Source organism: Dermacentor albipictus, chromosome 4 (genome assembly GCF_038994185.2).
Source record: "Dermacentor albipictus isolate Rhodes 1998 colony chromosome 4, USDA_Dalb.pri_finalv2, whole genome shotgun sequence".
Taxonomy (NCBI): domain Eukaryota; kingdom Metazoa; phylum Arthropoda; class Arachnida; order Ixodida; family Ixodidae; genus Dermacentor; species Dermacentor albipictus.
The window spans coordinates 169,386,275-169,405,738 of record NC_091824.1 but is presented as its reverse complement, the minus strand read 5'-3'; the positions used below and the strand labels follow the sequence as shown (position 1 = coordinate 169,405,738).

General features: G+C 44.4%; 1 protein-coding gene across 9 annotated transcripts in view; it reads left to right on the top strand.

Annotated features, from left to right (window-relative positions):
* LOC135910098 (C2 domain-containing protein 2) overlaps nucleotides 1-19,464 on the top strand; it is a 223,123-nt gene that overhangs the window by 115,676 nt on the left and 87,983 nt on the right. For all 9 annotated transcript variants that reach the window (XM_065442128.2, XM_065442122.2, XM_065442125.2 and 6 more), the window contains exons 2-9: nucleotides 2,617-2,712; nucleotides 5,635-5,754; nucleotides 9,210-9,308; nucleotides 13,562-13,735; nucleotides 14,297-14,384; nucleotides 15,182-15,290; nucleotides 15,672-15,736; nucleotides 19,146-19,273. In XM_065442128.2, the coding sequence (XP_065298200.2) occupies nucleotides 2,617-2,712; nucleotides 5,635-5,754; nucleotides 9,210-9,308; nucleotides 13,562-13,735; nucleotides 14,297-14,384; nucleotides 15,182-15,290; nucleotides 15,672-15,736; nucleotides 19,146-19,273 (879 nt within the window). The remainder of the gene's footprint in view (nucleotides 1-2,616; nucleotides 2,713-5,634; nucleotides 5,755-9,209; nucleotides 9,309-13,561; nucleotides 13,736-14,296; nucleotides 14,385-15,181; nucleotides 15,291-15,671; nucleotides 15,737-19,145; nucleotides 19,274-19,464) is intronic.

Sequence of the window (19,464 nt, the reverse complement as noted above, 5' to 3'; positions counted from 1 at the left end):
ATGGGAGGAACGAGGCTGGTACATCGATAAGTAAAGATTGAAGTTCGAGACACAGGAAGACAAGGTTGATTTAAAAAAAGTGTCGGAGCGATCCCTGAAATGTTACGTTATTATAATCACTGATCCCCCAAATAACCGGGAGATCATAACTTAGGCCATCCAAAACTGTGACGCTTTATATGAATGGTCAGATCCGATTATTGCAACAAGTTTTGCTTGACTTGGTCTTCTCGTTAATTTTATTTTTCCTATCATGAAACATTTGAAAAGCGCGTGAGGAACGGGCTAGGTCACCGGCGTGAATAACGTAGCCGTCTTCGGCTACGCCGATTTGTCAAGCGTTTGTCAGTAAAGAGCTTCGAAGATCTGAAGTGTGTACGCCATGGGGTGTCGTAGAAACGGTGTCACCTCGTTCATCACGCCCGAACAAGCGGCGTCTTGATGGCAATCGGTCTCGACGCGTTGCCGACATCTGGGGCTCCATTCGGGACATTCCGCCATTTTCGTCGAGGTGTGACATAGGCGTGACGCGTACAAAATGGCGCTGATGGCCCCGTCTTGCTTGACGTAAACGTGACGCAAACTTGACGTTTTGCCTAAGAAACCGAAATGATGGGACTGAACCTAACGTTCTTGATAAAGCGAAATAGCTTTCCTTTTCAGTAAAAATAAAGCAGCTATCGCTCATTAAAACTCCTTTCTGGGCGAGTTGGCGCATACTTGATTTGAAAATTATAACAGCTCTAACACATGCATCCACAAAGGAACAAGGCACAGCGCTTGTGTCTCGTCCTCGTTCATTGGTGGATGCATGTGTTAGCGCTGTTATAATTTTCAAATCAGCTACAGCTCAAAGCTTTCGGTTATTCAGTCGAAAGCGCTTCTCGCTTTCATCGTCTGCTGCGTACAAGCCGTCGTCAGCTTCATTAGCTAGGATTCGTGTCCCCGGGAAACGAACTAGGGTGGTTGCTTGGGCTAGTTGGTAAATCATGATCAAAAATAACGTACAGCGCAAAGGACAAGGACAGTGAAAGACGACATACACAGCGCTGAAAAATGTGGAACGCTTCACGATTTTGCGTGTCATCCTTGCGCAGGGGCCATATCAGCGCTGTGTATGTCGTCTTTCACTGTCCTTGTCCTTTGCGCTGTACGTTATTTTTGACCCGGGAAACGGAATGACTCATCATAAATTGGCGCCAACGCGCTTGGTTTCTACCTTGAGACAACATGCGTGACCTAGCAGTGGTGATGAGTGCACGTTCTAGGCCGCGTTATTGCTATCGCGCAGGCTCCACGTGCGATATGTTTGTTTATTAACTTACTGAATTGGCGTGTCTACAGTGAGCGATATTGCTGATGTTAAGGCCGTTAAGGCATCCATTCTTACCAGACACTTGCAGGACTTAAAACATGACGATGACATTTGGTCTGGCTGCTTAAATCGGAAAATGCAAGATTGCATTTTGCAAAACTTTTTTCAAGACTCGCGATTTCAAGGCACTTGAGCTCTCGACAGCCAATCAGAGAGCCAAATGGCAGACAATGGCGGTGGTGCCGCCGCCATTCTCGCGCTTTAACATACCCCGTTTCCGTGCTTTAAACAAACCTGCTGTTTGGTCGAACGAAGCGCAACCACCTCGTTGACAGGGTGTCTCGTTTCAGCTATGGAGCTGCGTGACTGGCAGCAATCGTCAGTCAGTTCGCTCGCCTGCCAGTTTTGTAACTCAACGCCGGTCAAGCCATTAAACAAGTAGTACTGCGATCTAAACAAGGCAAAAGAGAGCGCGCCCGCTGTCCTCGCCTTTGCAGAGCCTCCCTGTCACGCTTGTATTCAACGCGGTAATCCCCCCTCCCTACCCTATCTGTATTTTGTCTTTTCAAGCGTTGTCATCTTTCGGCACACATTTCGTCGCGGACACGATGAGGCGCTCCAGTGCGTGGCTTACCTGTCGTGCTCCATGCATGCACGCTTTTAAGCTTCGAAGGGCGCTTGACACGCTGTCTGCGTGGCTTCGCTGTGATGCCCTCAATTTTCCGAATGCGCTTTCAGAGCTCGTGACGCTGATTACCGTAGTTGCATAAGCACTTCAGAGAGGGAGGTGTCTTTCTGAGTCACGTGTTCTTTAGCGACCGTGAAGCTGCATGGTGCAAACTTGGTGCCTTTTCCCGCGTTCCGCCCACACGTACACGTCGTAGAAAAGTATTAATGTAAAAGGTGTTATGCTGTGTGAACCGCAGTGAACCGCAGGAAACTCTGGCTGTTTAGAACTTTATTATTTTGGGCTGCTATAAGTTAAAGCTCGAATAATTGTAAACAAAGCACAATATCTTGAGCTTCATGAAAATTATTGCTGAAAAATGTGGTTCTTAAACTTCAGTATGCCGCCAAAAATAAAATTCAGTTCTTAGAAATTTGTCTTCGAAATTTAACGTGTGTAGTAGTTCATTGCATAACTTGTATAAGTGGACAATGCGCAGCAAATTTTGATTGAACTAGGTTTCTCATTCTAGAGTTATCCGTGTAGCAAAACTGTACCGCCACGATATTGCCTATAATAGCTGATGTCGGGAACGTTGCTCAGAACGATGGCTTTCTTTTTTCTTTCTTTGCAGAACAACATCGTGGTGGAGTTCGAAGGCATTCATCCCGACAGCGCAAAGCCGAAGCTACACGATGCCCACGTCGTGCTGGAGTCAAAAGAGAGTCTTGTGAGTGTACCGTGCTGGCACGGTAGCCGGCTATTTCCCCATTGCCATGTGTGCCTGAGTGGGAAAATGCTCTAATAGAATCGAACGCGAATATTCGAACTACACAGGCTTTAAACATGACGTCAAATGCGACATACTTCCTTTTCTCTGCTTCTAAATGTAGAAAAGAAAAATTAAATATGGAGAGGAAACTAGGTTCATTTACTTCAATGCATGCTGCATTATGAGTGCGAAAAAGCCGGCGTCTGTCTATGGCAGCGAAACGGCACCCGAATTCCCATCGGCTACGACGCCTCGTCAGCCGCGCTCCCGGACGCCTGTGTTGTCCGCGCGTGCCCTCGCCTGCACTCCAACTGCGCCTCGGCGAGGCCAGATCAAGAAGCGCCGAGTGTTTCAACGCGCTCGCTGCACTCGATGGACCGCTGAGCGGCGTTCAATTGGACATTAATGCTTCCACATTCTCAACTCATAAGAAGTGCTTAAATGTCCTCGTAATTTTTTTGGTAGTCCGTTCAACTGTGTCTATAGACTAGCAAAATATGGGAGGTCACCGATTTTACTGGTTCGCTCGGGCACCCAAAGTGGCCAATGAAAAATATGCATTGACTCTTTCCATATAAAGTTCCAGTAATCGTAATATTCATGAGATCCGCTGCGGTGGCCTAGCGGCTATGGTGTTGCGCTGCTAACCACGAGGTCGCGGAATCGAATCCTTGCCGCGGCGGCCGCATTTCGATGGAGGCGAAATGCAAAAACGCCTGTGGTCCCGTGCATTGGGGGCTCGTTAGAGATCCGCTGATGGTCAAAATTAATCCGGTCTACGGCGTGCCTCATAATCGAATCGGGGTTTGGCGCGTAGAACCCCAGAATTCGATTCAGTATTCATCGTATATATATATTTTTATTTAAGGACACCTTACAGACCCGTAGAGGCATTGTATAAGGGGGGAGAGTACACTGAAAGATTATAATATATGATAATTAGAATACATATTTGAATACATAGACAAAGAGTGAGTGAGAGAGATGAAGAGGAAAGGCAGGGAGGTTAACCAGATATCAGTCTCCGGTTTCCTACCCTACACCCTACATATGAAAAAAATACAGTGTAAGAAACACATACTTGCTAAGATACGTTATGTGGTGTAAAAAAATGTGGTGTTAAAATTGCACAATGGATAAGCTGAAATACTCGGAAGTAATAGAACATTCGCAGAAATTGACAAATATCAAACCTGATTCGTGTTCAAAATTTATTTTACATTTTTAACTAATTGAACTGTAAGCGGGGAGGGTAGGGGTGGAGGAGGGGAGCAGGTTGCTACTTAATTATTTTTGATGAAGATATAAGGCGTGCATACAGGTTAGAAACGGCATATATGTGTTCTTGTTTTGACACGAGAGACAACCGAATCGGCAAATTTCAAAACAAAGAGGCCGAGTGCGAAGAATAAGTGCGCGGGAGGGAAATTGGAGAAACTGAAGCGCGGTTCTAGCGTATCGACAAGTGAAGTTATCATCGTAAGAGCGCTCATTAGGCACGTGTTACGAAGTCAGTGGCTTGGCGAAGACTCATAGTAAGCATGGTGCTATCGGGGGAAATCATCGACTTACAGCGGTGCCATTTTGCCGCTAATAGGGCCTTCTAAGACTATGCCTCTATAATAGGGCAATTTTTCCGTCGTGAGAGCGCACTCAATGTATAAAATTCGGGATGTGCACGGGATGATAGTACACTGAAGTACTCGGCACTGTTTGATCGGAAGGACCTCGCAGTGATAAAGAGCAAAAGAAAAATATAATTCGGTGAAGCAGTACGTCCTACCTTTCGTTCGTGAGTCAGAAAAACTGCCTATGCTTCGTAAATTTATTTCGTTAGGTCGCAGCTCTTTTTTTGCGCCTTGTCTGGCATGTCGAAGAGAAAAGAAAGGCGAGCCATTAACGAAACGTGAACGTACTAATAAATTTGCGATTACGTGCTGATCAACGTTGTTTTAACCTTTTTAATGAAGCTTCGTGAGCAGTAGAAAAACACGAGCTGCGAAAAAATATCATTATAACTATCATTGCCGAAATATAGAGCTTATAAGCTGTTATATCATCGTAGTATTTAAGCTCATTCGCAGGTTCCTGATACGCATACAGTATGCGTATACCTGAGCAGTATATGTAGTATCACGCAAAGTATATGCAAGCTTTAAAGCGCATAGAATAGCCATCGTTATATATATACAGGGTCTTTCTTTCGTTTATTGCAATGACTGGGAAAATTATTGAAAATTTATTGTGGCATATAGTACAATTTTAGTCATTGAGCTGAATTACTCGAAAAGGCAGGAATTATTTGCACGAGAAATCGAAATGCGATATTGAATTTACAAAATTTTATTACTTGAGCTTTAGCTAATTACTTTACGGCACATATCGCACTTTGCGAATTATAACCGGCCAGTTCACAAGGCCTATCACCTTTTACTGAGCTGATATTTGATCTACCGCTAAATACTGATATTTTCATGATGGAAAAGGTATATATATATATATATATATATATATATATATATATATATATATATATATATATATATATATATATATATATATATATATATATATATATTTAATACATGCACCTCGTAGATGAAACGCAACTTTAGAGAATGTCGCATCTTCGTTTTTACTGAATTGCCCGCAACTGCATTCCGGTTGACATTTATCGCGGTTCATTTGCTGCTGAGTTTGGCAGAGACATTACACTTTAATAGGCATTAGACATTTTCTTTCCTAAGCGCGCGAACAGATACTTTTTTGGTAAGTTCATAGAAAGTTCGCCGTGACTACGCTGCTAGTGCTATTCCTGCTGCAGCAATTTCCGCGTCTACGCGACATTGTATCTCTGTGTTGTTTCTTTTCTTGTTCCAGACAATCACGACCGGAATCACCTGCGAGCGACTGATTTTGGTGATCAAAGTCAAGAAGACCGACGACCCGGAAAGGACTGTCCACCGGTACAACCTCCTCGTTGAAAAGCTTAACGGAAAGGCAAGTCTCGCGTGTTCCCGTGGGCTGGCTGCCTCCAGGGAGTCGCTCGTAGGGCCAAGACGAACGTGCTCAAACTGCTAAGCGAGCTTCCACTGCTTTACTCCGACAAGCTGGGAAGGGCTTCTGAAGGAACCGAGTTTCGCGGTTCGACGTCCCCACTTACGCTCAGACGCAGGCTGTGCCTGTAGCACTAACGTATTGTGCAAGCTAGAGCTACCGCGTTAGCTAACCAAGTGCTGAATTTTTCGAACTCTGCGCACTCATCAAATGAATTTATTTTCTCGAAAGTGTAAAGCCTTGTTTTGACCTTTGAGATTGTTTATGAGCGTCTAGGCACCTCGTAACACGGCATGATACTGGGGGCACGCGTACATACAGGGTGTTTCAGCGAACACTGTCAAATTTTTTTAAAGCTTGCCTGTGGCAGATAGCTCAATTCTAGTTTATGAGCCGCTCTACTCGAAGCGGCGGGCACTACTTGTACAAAAAAAAAAAAACTGACTAATGAACAATAATTCACTAATTAACATTTAGCTAATTATCTTATGACCCATATTGCAATTTACAAATTCTAGCAGTGGACTTCGCAAGGCGGATCCACTTGGAACGAATTCTCAGGACGACAAGTTTCGATGTATAAATTCCCGAACTTTGCGGAGAAATGCATTGGTGTTCCAGTTACTTTTGTGTTTCAGTGCTGAAACGACGTTTTGTTAACAAATTAACTGTAACGCCAATCCATTTCTCCGCGAAGTTTGGGAATATATATATCGAAACTGGGGTCCTCTTGAATATTCGCTCCAAGTGGATCCGCCTTGCGAACTCCACGGCTATGATTTGTAAATTGCAATATGGGCCATAATGTAATTAGTTAGAAAGTTAATTAGCGAATTTTTATTAATTTATCGATGTTGCATCTTAATTTTTTGTACAAGTATTATCCGCTGCTTCGAGTAGACTAGCTCAGGAACTGGAATTGTGATATCTGCCACAGGCAACCTTTAAAGATTTTCGAAAGTGCTCGCTGACACACCCTGTATAGAGGGTGTCCCACGTAACTTGAGCCAATATTAAAAAAAAAAAAATGAAGGGTGCGTCGGAAGCGAATTGAAGCGATCGCATGCTATTTGCACGGGCATCTAGTAACTCACGTAATCTTTAGTTTTTCCCATAATTCACTAATTAAGTTTAATTACCACACTTTTTAATTACTACCCCACGTAGGACCCCAAGTATGATACAAAGATTTGTAGAGCATTTTCAGAAACCACTGATCGAGTTATTTCCTGTACGATACGTCTCACGTAGTCCTTTTTTCCTGGTTGCACAGAAAATCCGCGAAATATGAAAAAAAGAAAAGCCACGTGACGGAGCGGTTGCGCAGTGGTATCGTGCTGCCCTCAAGCGTGCGTTCGTTGAGCAAGGTCGGCTCTCGTCGTATGACGGCGCCAATGCATGCTGCTGGCCGACAGGTTCATATGACCCTTCTGTTAAAATCCTCTTCACTGACGACCTTAAGGTTTCGGTCTCCGCATTGGCGTCGCGTACACTAGCGCGGGGCTTAGAAGCAAGGAATGCCAAAACACCCGTTTCTGCTTCTTGAACTATACCGTCACAATCGTGTGTCGCTTTCTCATGAAGCTACCCGTCTCGCAAAGGACTTGCATTGTGGACGCACTAGGGCATCCTCCACAACGCCACATCCGGAGTAGCTTGGCTGCCTTCCTCTCGTCGCCGTGCGCTGCCGCCAGAGCCAGGATCATTTAAGCCTTGTGCAGGTCTGGCGTGGTACCGTTGAGATGTCGTCCCGTTATGATGACCCACTGACACGTCAAGCAAAAATGATTTGCGTAATCGACAGCAGCATATGCTGGCCGTACAAATCCACCAAAACGCATTAGATGCGCATAGCCTGCGCATGGCTTGTTTCTGTTGCTAAAGGGAACAAAAGGAACATATGTTCCGAGCACGCCCATCTGTAGAAGAATATGAGTGCGCAAAATTACAGTTCCAAGTGCGCCAATTTCTACAAATTTGGTACGGTACGATTTCTCTAGAACTCTTGGTTTCTTTTTTTGAATCTTGATCCAAGTTAACTCGAACACCCAGATATAAATTTCGGCGAACACATGAAATCCGAACGGAAAAAAAAGAAAAAGAAAAAGGGTATGTGATTCAAACACGAGTTACATAACTAGACTAAAACACGAGCCATCTGTGATTGAAAGCCTTAACCACTGTACAAAGTGCTACAAATTTTGTAAAACTGGGAAATTTGCGTTCTGTTTAATTGTGTAATTATCAAAAGAGAATTAGCCAAGTGAATGATTACTGGTCTTTGGTCGTATCTTCTATGGCCTGTCATCGATCTGCGGTCTAAGCTAGAAGTCGAGACATTTTCCAGGAGGTAACTCTGTTGTTAAGTGGCTACATTACGTTCTAGTCTTAGACTGTTTTGGTTGGGCGTCCGCGACCACCCACGTACGCAGCGCGCGAGGTTGTTCGAAGGGGACTGCTGACGGTCAAGCGCCGGAACCGGCACTGGTTGTGCTACTCAGCGCTGCCACGTGCCACCTTCTGAAACTGGGTAGCCAAAATGAGCCGCCACGAAGTCAACCTACAAGCCGGAGTCATATCTTCAGCAAGAGCCATATCGGAAAATGCGCTCTCGTGTACTCGCGAGAACCACCGCAAAGCCCGCAGAGCCCGCAACAGAGGCTACGCAGCTTTTGAAAAGCTGCGGGCGCAGGCAAGAGACTGTGCGTGCTCCTGCGTACTGCGCATGCGCACTGTCGCCTCCACCGGTTTCCTGCATATACGCAAAGCTGTTGCGGACGCCCAACTAAAGCTGGCTATTGTGGCCTAAAGAAGTTACGATGCCTTTAATCTGTTTTCAGGAGTGTCAATTAGAAGACGCGCATCTGTTCAGATAAGGGGTGCGATCTTGTATGCGTTCCAAAATAGATCGGAGGCGGTTCGTTCCACCGAGCCAAATACGGTTCGTCAATTTGAACCGTGCCGAACGCCATGACGTCGATTGTGACGTGATATCTGCTGTCAATCATTTAGTGTCGTCTGCTATCGGACGAACGGAACAGAACATACCGCCTATTTCGTGACGTAAAGAACGAACCGCCTCCGTTCTATTTTGGAACGCGTTCAAGATCGCACCCCAGTTCTCCAACGAAGCTCTTGACTCATGCACATTGTAAAAGGCAGTTATAAATTATATAAAAACTGAAAAAATGAACAGATGTAAAGCTCAATCAGTCTTGATTAAGGAGGGGTGTGAGTTCTAAAATGTTTTTCTTTATTTCTGGTTCAAACTTAACTAAACTTCACTTTTTCAATAAGTTTTTCTTAAACCAAGCTGGTGGCGGGTGGAAAAAAGAAATAAAACAAGAAAAGCAAATGTAACTGCGTTTTTACGTCTTTATTCTGCGTTTGTTTCGCAGTTGAGGATATGCTGCATTAGCACGGAGCAGCTCTTTGTCGTCCGCTTCGTTCAGCGACCTGACGTCAAGGTTTCGCTACAGTCCTCGGTTGCTGAAAACGTAAGTGCCTGTTTCTGTTGTGTACTGAGATTAAGGTAGAAAGTACCTCGGCTATGCTACACTTCTCTATGTTTTCAATGAATGAAACTAACAAATATAACAACGCTGCAACGGAGAGTTCACTTGAGGTATGTACATGCCGCAAAGGGATCAGTCTGTCATCAATTCAATTCAACTCAATGCAGTTTTATTTTCAACATTGGAAGACAATAAGGTTACAAAAAGCCTCGAAAATGGGCTTGTAACCGTCCACTGACCACCACAGTTGACAGACAGCAGAATATCGCGGTTCAAAATATAAAACAAAATTAGCATTGCGCATACGAAAATACTAAACAATCGAAGAAGTACGTATTGTTGAGTTTACAGGTGATACAAGTGCACTTGTAGTCCTCATTCATTGGCGCAACATTTCTCCACCTACTAATTGGATGCGACCTCCACAGTCTGTTAAAGTAATCACAAACAAAAAATCACCGACGCTGTAATTTTTAACGTATGAAACTAAGATATTGTCTTCTTTTTTTATATACTTCTGCCGTAACAGAAGCGCTGCGGTAATGGGAGAGTTACCTTCCGAGATATTTGGCCCACCTTATTTCTTTCTTGATCCAGCTGGCACACCAATAAATGCAAAGAGAGAGAGAAAAACAAAGAAAGAAGGAAAGAAAGAAAGAAAGGCGGATCATCAACTGTCCGCTCTCGCTCCCTCAGTCCACGGCGAAATGGCGGAGCAATCTAAAATAGTTTCCTTCATTAACGCAGACTTCCAGAGAGACACGCTTTGTCTCGCTAATACCGTGCAGGGCTTTCGAAGCTTGCAGCAGCGCGTGTGAAACAGGGTGCGCAGTCACGAAGTCTTCGTCACAGCACGTGTTCTACCATGTCCCTGGCTGGTTATTCTTATTGGCTTATCTGTTTCTGCGCTGGCTCACCACTGATGAGGCTCCCTTTTGTATTTACTCATTTTGCTGACTGAATATTTACATGCGTACTTAGTATGCTGTGTGGACTTGCGTCTTGTAGCTTCGTTTAACCGGGAGCCTATATAAACAATTTATTTTCTGTGTGTCGTCGCCCGACCCACTGCATATATATCCACAACAGCGCCATAACTGATCTTGAATCTTAGTCGAAACGAACACCGTATGGCTACCGGTTAGAGTATACATTGCCTATATGAATGTGCGCGCATCGGTTGGGATAAAACCGCGGCTATTAATGAATGCAGCAACGCCAGGCAGCGCCACGAATCGGAATGCGTCGGATACGTACCCCATGTGGCCGCCGGTGTAACCTGCACAAAGCTTATACACGTGCTAGTAGTCACACATGTAGCAAGCTACATGTGTGACACCAGCGGAAGTCAGCAGACTTAACGTGAACATGCTGTATAGTGGTGGGTACAAGGAGTTGATCACTATATCTGTTTGTATGATGAGTGCCGTAAATCACTCTCCTCACCATACCACACCAAGTCTAACTTAAGCGCCGCAAGATATCTTGGAAAATTAAAAAAATCTGCCACTCGTCTATGTCCGCGCTTTGCGCAATGCTCGTGTGCGTCAGCGCATACAACGCAGCTGCATGCTTCGCGAAGTAGCTCGCGCGAAGGAGTCCTTCGAGAGGCTGCAAAAAAAAAAAAAAAAGATCACTGGCTCGATGAAATCCGTGCAGACCATGCGTATAACGAAATTTCCTTTGCTCCGGCTGCCCTAATCCAAAATTCCTTATCGCGGGGTAAACTTTTCTAAGCACCTGGTTTTGATGCTGAACATCTCCAAGTTTTGCCGGACTATACTGCCGCGAGCTACGAAGCGGAGAAAACAAAAAGACAAGTTTGGCATCGCTTTGCATATTTATAACATTCTTTCAGTGCTGCGAACTTCCTTGCGTAATTTTTAGCATTTGTTTTCGCTTGCAGCGGCGTATATGAGCGCAGTGTTTTTCTCGGATCAAGGGCTTCATTTCTTGGGAGTGCAGCAGATGGCGTATACATTGCGATTATTCTGAGCATCAAACCCAGGATAATTGGACTGAGCATAGCACTTAATCTAGAACCATGTATTCTATTTTGTTTGATGCGCCATAAATCACTTCGTTCGTTTTTTATTTTTTTTTGCTAGAAAAAATACAATTATACTTCTGTGTTCATCACGGCAGGGGCTGTGTTTCAGCATATTTAGTTAGCTTTTTATTTTCTTCGTGTTCTTGTAAAGAAATCTGCCTCGCCGCTTCCGTTTTGTTTCCTTAATTGCTTTCGAGTCGAGATGCTCGAAAATCGCGGTCCTAAATTAGCTGCTTGAGAAGACTTGTTGATAAGCTTCTTATATAGCGTTCGCGATCTAAGCTGATTAACATTTCTTCACGCACATTAATAAGTTCAAATCACAAACTAATTCCTGACGACATGCCACGACTGTCGTCATGATTTCATTGCATTTCACCTGCAGTGCCGGCCCTGTCAGCAGCTTTCACTGTTTTTTTTTTGTCTAGTCGCAGAATAGGTTAAAATACGCAACTGGTATTTCGCCTGTATCTTCCGCGGGACAAATCCTTTTTATGCATGTGATGTGTGATTTTTGTTCTTGTTGGCGTGGGTGCCTTTGGTGTTTATCCGGGTGTAATAAATGGAGTTACCCGCCACTCTTATTCAGTTTAAGAGTATTTGAAACTTAGTTTGTGCACTCTATGTGGTGCATCAGTGCAAACTGCAGAAACGGACACAAACACGAAACCAACAAGTATGCAAAAAGAACACGTCGACTTCGTTTCGCGTAACATTTCGTTTCCCTTATTCAATTCTAGTTCTTTCCATTAATATAGCTTCCATCATAGTACGTAAAAGATGTCCGTCCTTCATAGCGCATGTGCCCAGAACGTTTCAACATTACGCAAACGTAACCAATTGACACAAACGTAATAGTTGGGCATTCAGTCGCTCAAACTCAGCCGGTAGGGAAATAAGAAATCGTGTTTCGCTGATGCGCACGCTTTTTTTTTCTTCATGCAAAAGGCCGATTTTCGCACCAGAAAGCTTTGCCAAACGGAGATATCGGTTTTCGTTTTTTCTTCTAATGCATATAATCTCAGCACGGCTTCCGGAATGCGTAAGACGATGCTTGCTGCACGGGACTAAAAACGTTGGCTGCACGTACTTGAGAAATGTGTCTTTTGGTTCATTGAATTGAATTTGTGCTTCACATCGGCAAGTTTGTTCGTCATGAAATATGGGAATCAGCGTAATGACTCAAACAAACCAAAACATGGAAGTCATTGCCTACTTGTGTTGCTTGTGAGAGGCCAGACGAACACGCAAAAACATTCATGTGAAAACAGACATACCTGCAAGCACGTAGGGGAAAATGTAAAAAAAAATGCATTCATTATCCTTTGCGATGGTTTGTATTATAGCGTACGATTTACCTGATTAAACATCATACTACATGCACTGGCGATGTAAGAGGGATCATGAATCTCGACTATTGTATCCACTCGTTGAAAGATGAATAAACATTTTGTAAAAAGATGGAGGAACGCAACTTCTTCCTTGTACCAAATAAAACAGACGTGCGAGAACCGATTTCTTTAGCATGTTCTTACCTTGTGCGGTTATCGCATGGTAATGTGTTTAGAAAAAAATTTATTCCAACAAAAGACGATACGATCATTTCGAGTCAGAATCACCGGCACGATACCACCATGACGGTAACATATGCAAAGTACTGAGCAGGGCATGCACAGCACGTTTTTATAGAAATATTCGAATCCACATGGCCTCACAAAGGTATTACCACTTAGACCAACAGAAACATACGGTTACGCATAAACTAATTGTCATATTATGTTTAGAGTGTACGACGATGATTCTATGGACAGTGAACAGCATTTTAAGCGCAGCAGTCCATTCGATGACCGCCGACCATCGCTGATCACGCTTGTTTTCCCACCGCTGCTGAGTTGTGCTAATTGGTCTAAGGGCACAAGCAAGTTCGCCCGACAAAAAAACAAAAAGTTTACTTCCAAGTTGATCGTTCTTACCCCTGTCTGCCTACCTACAGGCGTGCACCCCTCGCTTATATATACCACGTGACAGTATATTCGACATGCGCACTCATTATTCCTTGTCAATGGCAAGGCTAAAATGCGTACACTGGCGCTGGTTAATACAACTCAGTGTCATTGCGGTCAGTTCGTGATGCCCAAGCACTACGGAGGCTCGCTGGCCGCATCGATGGCTTTGTTGCCCGCAGAAGCCGCACTCGGTGGACCAGCGCGCCCTGGACGACGTTGTGCTGGAGGCGGTGGTGGACGCGCTGTCTTACACCGTGACCGACATCAGTTGCTCGGGACAGAAGGATTTCCCTAGCTTCAAACACCGGGCACCTGTCTCCGAGATAATACAGAGCATGCAACTTAGTCAGGTGGTGAGTGTGATCCTTCTTTCTCTATTTCCCTTTGACGTCATTGATCCCTGCGCGTGCCCTCAGTGGACAGCAGGGCAGCGGGACATCTGCACTATTCAAATTTTATTTTGCTATATTTATTCACCTATGGGCAGTTTTCGTTCTCTATTTTTCTTTGTCGGCCGTTTCGTTCGGGCCGTTCTAATGCAGTAAATCTAACAAGAACTTACCAGAGCGAACCCCCGTTTATTTTAGAACGGGATGTAATATTTGTTCATTTATAAACACTTGTGTAGCCACAAGGAGACACTATTGAAATGCGTGACATGTATGGTATGAGATGGAGCTGGTCAAGGCGACATCGCCACCCTCTTCTGGTTTACCAAGCCTCCACTCACGGCTGCGCATTGGGTATATTCCAGAAATGCAGTCTAGCTTATCTACTTGAGTTGGCTACTATTTTCAGTGGTCCATTCAATGTACTGTGCATGGCTAACTGGCAGACTGTTGAGACAAGCTCGTTTTATAGCTGCGTCAGTGCTTTAATTTTCTTCACATAGCGTTCGATTTTTGTGCTTGCAGGATGCTTCAGCGCCGTCCCACAAAGTCAAGCACGATCACCGACTCCTTGTGAAGGTCATAAAGGCGTCCAACTTAGGCGGAAACAAAGGTACGTGTTTCGTTGCTTATATATTATTAATGTTACTTTCTAGTGATTATTGTTTGTTGGTTCGGGTTTAATGGCGCAAAGGCTACTCAGGCCATAATGCGCCACGTTCTAGGGATTATTAGTACTCTGCTTTGTCATCTGACAAAATATTTGCTTCTAGATGATTTGCTACACTAATTTGTATGTTCGTGTTTCGTGTTACATGGTAAGTTATTGTCGTTATGCCTAAGGCATAGGGAAAAAAAACAACGATTACTGGTAAGAATTTCAACTTCATTATCGATAATTCAGAGCACCGCACACTAATGAGCAAGGCGTGGCGAAGCACCTGAAAAAATGTGCCAGTTAACACGACAAAAAAAAAAAACATTTCGCGTTTGTCACGACAGAGGGAATTATTCGAAATCGTAAGCCGCAGAAGTATGTGAGGTAAAATTAAATAATAAATCATATAAGAGTTTCTGGTGGTGCTTGGTGGTGCCATAACGATCGGGTTGTTCGACCACCAGGGAAGTAAGAGGTAACGGAAGGCAAACCTTTGTGAACACCCGCCGTGGTTGCTCAGTGGCTATGGTGTTAGGCTGCTGAGCACGAGGTCGCGGGATTGAATCCCGGCCACGGCGGCCGCATTTCGATGGGGGCGAAATGTGAAGACACCTGTGTACTTACACTTAGGTGCACATTAAAGAACCCTAGGTGGTAAAAATTTCCGGAGTCCTCCACTACGACGTGCCTCATAATCAGAAAGTGGTTTTGGCACGTAAAACCCTATAATCTAATCGAACCTCTCTGCACAGGCTGCAAGGAAGTGTACTGCGTGGTGGAGCTCGACGAGCCCCCGCATCGCTGCACGACTACCGTTGCCAAGGAGACGACGAGTCCTTTCTGGGACGAGCATTTCCTTTTGTGAGTTCTCTGCTCTTTAATCCTGGGAGCGCTTGCGCTGCCTTTTGCGTAGCTGTCTCAGTGCCGCACCATGACCCGAGTGTGCAGGCTGAGGCAAACAGGCCGCAACGGTCTTTCGTGAAGGGAAGCCGCGCTTGTCTGTTTTCACTATAGAGGGAAAACACAAGAGTGAGGGGAGGAGGGTTAGAAAAGGTATAAAAATAATGCTAAGGACGCCATGCTGCAGCTATAGAACAAAAAACGAGAAGAGAAAATAAGGCGGACTTTAAATAAAAGCTATTTTAAAGGCATTTAGATTGTTCTCGTAAGACAGAAGCCAAAATTCTCGTTGAAGTTCCTTCCTTAGAAGCAAGCAGTCACTGATTGGGCTCTTTCTTTCAGCACCCTCGACCAGAATTCCTCCGAAATACTGTTCGAGATATACGACAAGAGCAGGCCTCAAGGAGGTACGTAGCAGGCACGGAACTTTCACTCTTGCTTTTACTTTCGTGCTTTCCGCAAATCGAAATCATGGTTTAAGACTTTCCATCATAGAACTTTGTCCCGGAGGTTCAGTTTTGGGTGTTAATTTTGGACTTTCTTGCTCACAACAGCGCATCTGTGTAAATGGAGCGAGGTAGGTAATAAAATAAGTATCATGGATTTCATTACCATTTATTATTTTTTGCGCTCAATTCTCGGAAACGTGCCGCAGACGGGCTCCGCAGTGAATCCGCTGTTCAAGTTTTAATCCACAGAGCTGAAGACATGTTTCACAGATAGCCACTTTTAATGTCCAGAACCCTGATTTTACATCCATGACGCAAACCGTTGTCTACGTGTCAGAAGTCCGACGGCATATTATGAGCTGCTCATAACACAATGACTGCATCCTATTTTTCTAGCACGCTTCAGGGCACAGATTTGCTGTCGTCGCAGCTTATGATCTCTAATGCGTGCAGTCTGGAATCCATATTTGTTTTGGACTACTTTTCAGATTAACGCCTTGCAAACGTAATACCTGTCAATGTTTTTTCTTCTGGAACGCGCTTATGTAAAACCAGCAATGCAGTGCTGAGCTCCTAAAGTCGCAGCTTGTAAACATCCCTCAGTCATTGCACCTATGCCTTAATTGTTTGTCATTGTCTCGCAGCATTTTCTCATCTGCTTTCAATATGGCCCTCGTATCCTGTAAAAGAAAGGTATGTTTCGCCGCAAAAGCGCGACGTTCACAACGACTGTGCCGTATTAAACAATTTCACGACGTAAGGTTCGTAGTCGTTCAGACCGTGTAAATTGCAGTAAATATTCGCTTAGTGACTCAACAGGCATGTTTTCATAGGTGCACAGACAAACATGAACACATCTCACTCTGTCAGCGCGAGCACTTGCTGTAACAACGCTGGCGTGATACAGAGCGCCGGCAGCAGGAAACGCATGTACCTGTCCCAAAATGAGCATGTCGTGCTGCCGCTCGCTTCAACATGTTGTCTGTGTCCGTCTCCGAAACTCGGTTTACGCGATCTCCAGACCTAGGCGCGCACGAATCTACCGCCCATCTCAGCGCGCCCTTGCTCTCTTCGCCCTAGCAGCCGCAGCCGTGGGCCTCCAACGCGCGCGGCGCGCAGCCAACGTATGCGCGCTCTCCTCCTCAAGCACGGCCGAGGGGCAGCGTGGGCTCGATCACGTGACCTTGGACGCCGGGTACGCGGAAAGACTGCGCGCATCAAGCCTTCATCCTTCTCGGCTTGCCCTCGCGTCGGACCGCAGCGCATCACGTGACTGCTAACATTCGGTGCGCGGGCCGCTCATCGTACACTTGGACTTTATTCGGCACGGCAATGCGCTGACGACGGCTCTTTCACTTCAACATATGTGGAAAGGCAGTACTTGAAAACGCATGCGCCACGTGCTTAATGGAAATGCGTCTCAGTGTACCGTTTAAAGTATGCTGAAAATCATACGAACTCGTTTCCTTTGGTCTTCATTGTCCGCGGCTGACTCGGTTTGCTGACGTTTCCCGTCCTCACGGCTGAGATGGAAGACGAGCAGCAACACTCGTTGATATGCGCTTGTTTCTCCGTTCTCTCACAGTGGAGAATCTTCAAACAACCAGTCGTTTTCATGTCAGCGATGTCATCACCACTGCGCATTAAAGTTATTAGTGGCACGAGCATCGAGTGACACTCTTGTTTCTTGTGCAGCACTTCTGGTCCACCTCCTGGGACGACAGGGGAGGAAATTCAAAACAAATAAGAAAAAAAATTGAAAAAGGAATAGTACAGTACGAAATTCATGGGTTTTATTATAGACATTATATCAGAGGATAAGTTTAATTACAAGTTGAGCTACTGAAGTGTCTGGAATAATTAGAATTAGAAATCACTGGGACAACTGAGAACAAAATTCAAAATAAATCAGAAAAGAATAGAAAAAGTAGTACAGTACAAAATTCATGGTTTCCATTATAGACATGATATCACAGCGTAAGTATAGTTACAAGTTGAATTACTGAGCTGTCTGGAATAAGTAGAATTAATTAAAAATCACTCATCGCACATCAAAGCACATAGTCATAGACTTTAGAGACTCGCCACGTGAGCACGACTTTGGCGAAATTCCTGGAAACCCGGAAGTAGAAAGCGGAAGTAATAACATCACACACAAGAAGGTGTCATGATATTTAACCGGCTAATTAATGGAAAACATTTGCCTTCGAGTTCGGTTTGTGTGTTGTGTTAGCCTAAAGTTACCCTAAGGAACACGAACGCCGAGGTGCGAGTCCCACTAAGAGACACCTAAGTCAAAGATTAAGGTCGCCTACCACTATTTTTCTCAGGTCACTAAGGTGTCAGGAAAGCAACATCCGCGTTTTCATGCGTCTGCGAAATATGGCGGAAGTATTTTCTTCTTTTCTCCTGTTTCCTGACTTATATTTCTTCTTGCCAGATCGGCTAGAGAATGGCCGAGAGAAGTTACGAAAATAACGAATCTCACAAGTGCACTGCATCGCAGACAGCAAAAGAGGCAGGGAGGGAGGGACTGTGTGATCGTTATGTCGGTGGTCGGATTCTGTGTTAGATTAAAACAAATTTCACTGAGCTCAAAGGCCCAGTGCATCTAATTTCTATTAGGACTTGGTTTTTTTGCGCATAAGTTGCAGCTGTGAATATATATATATATATATATATATATATATATATATATATATATATATATATATATATATATATATATATATATTACGATATCATTATTACGATATACACGCTACTTAGCTTGTGCATAAATATGAGATTTAAATTTATTTTTGTATTACTTCTTCCTGTTCGTCACGGCTTGCCAAAGAGAGCCATCATATTTGGGCTACACAATGGGTCTTTCGGCATCAAGTTGTAGTTACTAAATCTGCCTACCAGTATCCGAAGAAGATGGTGTTAGGAATGACTAGTTGACAGAAAGAACTTCAGAGGACATATCTTTTTAGCTAAGGATATTTAGGTATTGCAGCATGTGACAAGCTATGACATGACATCTAACGTCTCAGCTACCCCAAAATTATTCCTTCAATATTTACTTCAATGTGCTTTGAAGCATGTCGAAAAATAATTGAAGCAAGCAATACGACTCTTACGAATATACTCAAAGTAAACACCTGCATTTTACCTAGGCACGTGAAGTTGGACACCTGTATAAGGATCCCGCCCCCCCCCCCCCCCCTCCTTTATTTTTAAACCATGGTTTGGGAAGCCGCTTGCTGCTTTGTTGCTATGCGTACAAATGGCCTTTGCAGCTTTCATTTTTTCTGGTGGTTCAGAGGCTTTTTGTGTGTGCTGTGTATGACGAAGGCGCGTATTGCTGCATGCTTCTTTCCAGACAACTTCCTTGGTCTTGGAATTGTTAGCATTTCGGAACTTAGAAGAGTGCCCAGTCAACGTCAGATCATTACGTTGCAGTCGAGGCCCTTGGAGTATGACAATGTGTCCGGCTCCCTGACAGTAGAGGTAAGGCATGCCTTCAATTTACACATTCATGTTATATAACGGAGGAGGCCCCATGATTGCCTGCAGCAATTCTCCTGGCTCCATATAGCTGGTATGAAACAAAGGCAACCGTATGAACGTGAGCGACTTTCCGGTGGAATACGCTGCACTGAAGCAAATGCATAAATAAATGAAAAGATAAGCGGCGGAGA